The sequence below is a fragment of the Corapipo altera genome, unplaced genomic scaffold (genome assembly GCF_003945725.1).
Source record: "Corapipo altera isolate COAL_440 unplaced genomic scaffold, ASM394572v1 126, whole genome shotgun sequence".
In the NCBI taxonomy this organism is placed as follows: Eukaryota; Metazoa; Chordata; class Aves; order Passeriformes; family Pipridae; genus Corapipo; species Corapipo altera.
The window spans coordinates 3,754,902-3,758,920 of record NW_020884937.1 but is presented as its reverse complement, the minus strand read 5'-3'; the positions used below and the strand labels follow the sequence as shown (position 1 = coordinate 3,758,920).

At 46.8% G+C, this 4,019-nt stretch overlaps 2 protein-coding genes across 4 annotated transcripts in view; both read left to right on the top strand.

Moving 5' to 3' along the window:
- Positions 1–1,537, top strand: part of ALS2CL (ALS2 C-terminal like) — a 65,200-nt gene extending 63,663 nt beyond the window's left edge. For all 3 annotated transcript variants that reach the window (XM_027660621.1, XM_027660622.1, XM_027660620.1), the window contains one exon: positions 393–1,537. In XM_027660621.1, coding sequence (XP_027516422.1) covers positions 393–464 — 72 coding nt within the window. In that variant the 3' untranslated portion in view covers positions 465–1,537. The remainder of the gene's footprint in view (positions 1–392) is intronic.
- A 2,381-nt stretch (positions 1,538–3,918) lies between these two features.
- SNAP47 (synaptosome associated protein 47) overlaps positions 3,919–4,019 on the top strand; it is a 35,509-nt gene continuing 35,408 nt past the window's right edge. Inside the window, exon 1 of the mRNA XM_027660606.1 lies at positions 3,919–3,958. Coding sequence (XP_027516407.1) covers positions 3,919–3,958 — 40 coding nt within the window. The remainder of the gene's footprint in view (positions 3,959–4,019) is intronic.

Here is a 4,019-nt window from a genome sequence, read left to right as displayed (position 1 = left end):
AGTTGTCAAATTTTGGGCCAGAAGTTCTCAAATTTTGATCCCAACATTCCCAACTTTTGGCCCCAAACTTGCCAAATTTTGGCCCCAAGCTGCCAAATTTTGCCCCTGAAAGTTGTCAGATTTTGGCCCCAAAGTTGCCAACTTTTGGCCCCAACATCCTCAAATTTTAGCCCCACAGTTCCCAAAATTCGCCCCAAAGTTCTCCAATCTTGGCCCCCAAGCTGGCAAATTTTGAACCCAAGTTCCCAAGTTTTGGCCCTGAATTTGTCAATTTTTTGTCCCTAAATTCCCAACTTTTGTCCCCAGGTTGCTAAATTTTGTTCCCGAGTTCCCAAATTTTGTCCCCTGAGTTCCCAAATTTCTCCTTACTCCCTTGTTCTGCTCCTTCCCAGTCGTGCTACGAGCACATCCAGAGGATGAGGCTCCACCAGAGGGAGAGCTGCCCCCTGACTCCCAGCTCCTGAGCCCCAGGATCCCAAGGGAACATCCTTCCCGCTGCACTTTCCTGCTGGATGAGGAATCCCTCGTGTCCCTGCTGCTCTGGCTGCCTCTCAAAGGGAAGAATTCTTGGATCAGCTGCGGGTTTCCTTGGAATAACCCTGCTCCTAAAGCACACACGGGGATGCCAGTGGATAAAACCCTTCGATATCCAACCTCAGCTGGTGGTTGGGAATCTCTTCCCGACTGGAAAAGGTTTCTTTTGCCCTCTGGTTTCGTTTTCCTTGTCCTGCAAATCCCAGGGAGCTCCTGGTGAACGGACAGAAAGGAGAAGAGTTTATTTGAGAGAAAGCACAGGAATTCAGGTGGGACCATTTCTGGTTGGAGAGGTCACCCCCACATTCCTAAAAAAACCCATTCCTGGAGGGCAGAGGAGGTTTTTCCACTCCTCTTCCTCCCTGGGCCAAACTCAGGACCTCTCCATGGCATTTGAAAGCTGCTATTCCCCAATTCCCGTGGTTTAGGAGACTAAAAGGTGTGGATTTATTGAAGCCTCAGGGAATGTCACACCCGCACCTTGGATCCGCTCCTGCTGCTCTGGAATTCTGCAGGGATTTCCTGTGGGCTTGGAAGAAAAGGAATGTTGGTCTGGGGGGGAGAAATCCCAAATCCTGGGAAGAGAAAACATGCGAACACTTGTTTTTCCCGCTGCTTTTCTGAGGGGATTTGTGCTGACAGACCCCCCCAGACCCCAAAATCAGGCTGGGATTTATCCTTCCTTTGGAAAATCAAAGAGATATTTGGGATTTTTTGTCCCTCCCAGACCTGTGTGAGGTGCATTTGGAGAGGTTTTGACACAGATTTTAACCTGTTTTTTTTTTAAATTATTTTTTACAGTTTGACTTTTAATTACTTGTCCAGGTAACTAATGAATTGTCCAGGCAAACACAAGCTCTTGGCTCCTGTTTCTCACATGGATTTATGCTTTAATAAATAATAACACTGATTACAAGGATTAATATATTGGGATGAGAGTCTCCTACTGGATGTTTTCAGGGAAATTTGTATTTAAATAAAGCTGGTTGGAAATTTGAAGGGAGATTCCAGGCTTCCCTGCTCCTTATTCCAATCTCTTTGCTGCCTTCAAGCATTCGAGGATTTGCTTGGATTCGTTGATTTTTTTTAGGAAGCACGTGGCTCCTTTTCCTGCCTTGCTCATTCCTGGGAATGAAGGGTTTGGAAGTGCCAAATCTGGATCCATAAAAATCTCATTTTTACGTGGTTTAACCACCAGTGTCACAACATGCAGGAATGCAAGGCCCAAAAACGTGCTTTTCCTACCAAAACATGGGATTGGCAGCTCGGAATCTTTGTCCCTCACCTTTAGGAAAGGTGAGAAAGGAGGGAAAACTCCAGCTGCTGGAGTTTTGGAGAATGGAAAGAGCCCCAAGGACCAGCTGTGAAATTGGAATTGTGGAGCTGCTTAAAACTGGTGCTTTTCCAACCTCCTGCCAGGAGGCTGGAGCACTGGGATGGTTTGATCCAAAATAAAAATAAAAATGCTGTTTTCTCCACGTTTTTTCCATGCTCTGGGGTGAAGAGTTTTTCATTCCAGGTACCACTTGCTACTCAAAAATGCAGATTTTTTTTCTCCTAGAAAAGGACATGCAAAAAGTGCATGCGAGTACAAACCCTTGGAATTATCTAGAAAACAAGGGAATTCTCAGCCTACTCCGGGTTTCTGCTGTTGCACTTCCTAAAAATACAGTTTGTAGCTGCTTTTCCTTGGGTGGGGGGAAAAAGTTGAGGAAGTTCTTGAGCAAGAATTCAAGTGAGCCCTAAAGTAACTAAGGTAACAGTGTGCAGCCATTTGTGCTTCTCTGGAAGAGCAAGAGGGGAGGTTTTCCCAGGAATATTTGGGCATTCCAGTTGGGAATTGTGCTGTTGGAACCATGCAAAGGGCTTGGTTGGTGTGTGCCCACCACACTGGAGCAGCTGAGAGGAGGCTCCTGGCTGACTTCCCTGATCAAAGAAATCCCTGCTGTGCCTTGGAATTGTGTGTGGGAATGTGGCAGTGCATTCCAATTCCTCCTTTTCAGCTTGGGGGAAAAGGGGTGTGTGGGGGGGTCACATGCTTAATTAACAGTGCTCTAATTGCAATCAGGGCTCCAGTGTCTTAATTAGGATGTTGAATTTAATCCTGGAGCCGTTGGGAGGGCTGATTCCACCTGAGAATTCCAGCTTTGGAGGACACAAGTAGAGCCAGCACTTCCAGGCTCCAGCTCAGGCTTCCATGGAAGCAAACTAGCTCAAATTCCCTAAAAAAAAAGAAGGAAAAGATAAGCTGAGCTGCACCTGGAAGTCTTCAAATCATGGAGCTGCGAGGAGACAAAGCAAGGCTGAAGTGCAGCTTTGCTCTTGGAAGCACAGGGAATTTGGTTATCCATAGGGAACTTCTGTCCCCCTTCCCTGACTGGGAATAAAATCCTGACAAGATCTGGGGGATTTTCCTTTATCTGGGATTGTTTTTTGCCCTCCTCCATCCAGTGGCTCCCAGATGAATGTCCTGCTGAACGTAGCGAAGCTCTTCGTACTTCAGCCGGCGACCGGGGAGGAGGAACCTTCTCCAAAGCCTTTGGGAAAGGTTGGTTTTTCCCAAAGAACCGAGGGAATGGGAAGTCAGAGCAGGGCTGTATCTATGGCAGCTTTGAGGTGGTGCAGCAAAGCCTCAGGAGGGGGGGAGAGGGAGGTCAGATCCAGCTTCTTGAAATCCTCGTTGGCGCTCAGGGACGTCAAGACCTTCACCGTCCTCTTGAGGTCGAACACGGCGTGGAGCATTCCCAAGGTGGAAATGGCAGCTTTGGAAGTGTTCTTGGCCAAAGCCTCGTCATCCAGGCCCTTTTCCAAGACGGAAATCCTGTTCTCTGCAATGACTTTGAGGAAGTTGTAGAACTCCTTGTAGTCGATGCCCGTGCAGGACTTCATGATCAACTGAAATTGGGGAGGGATCGACACGGAAATAACACTTAAGTTTCCAGGGAAAAACATCATCAAATCGTGTTATAATATATGGGATCATAAATCATTATGTTTTATAGAATTCCAAGATGTTTTGAGTTGGAAGGGACCTTAAGGATTATCCAGTCCCACTCCTACCATGGGCAGGGACACCTTCCGCTGTCCCAGGTCGCTCCAGCCTGGCCTTGGACACTTCCAGGGATCCAGGGGCAGCCCCAGCTTTACAGTCAAAATTCCAAAATCAGATTTTATCAAGGTAATAATTGTATGGAATCATAAATAATTATATTGAATCATTTTTGGTGATCTGTGTTTGAAGCAGCACCGGCCCCAAAAGCAACGGCCTGATTTTAATAAGGACTGAATTGCTTTGTTTTCCAAGTGGTTCTGAAGGAAATCCATCCAGGAACAGCCTCCAGAAAGAAGCTTTGCATTTGTTTCATGGCAAAGATTTTGGGAGGGATGGAATTCTTTCCCAGCCAGAGCCAGGAGAGCACCCAAGGTACAACCCTGCTCAGCAGAAATATGGGCTCTTAAAGCATCAATTTGCAGACACAGAAAAT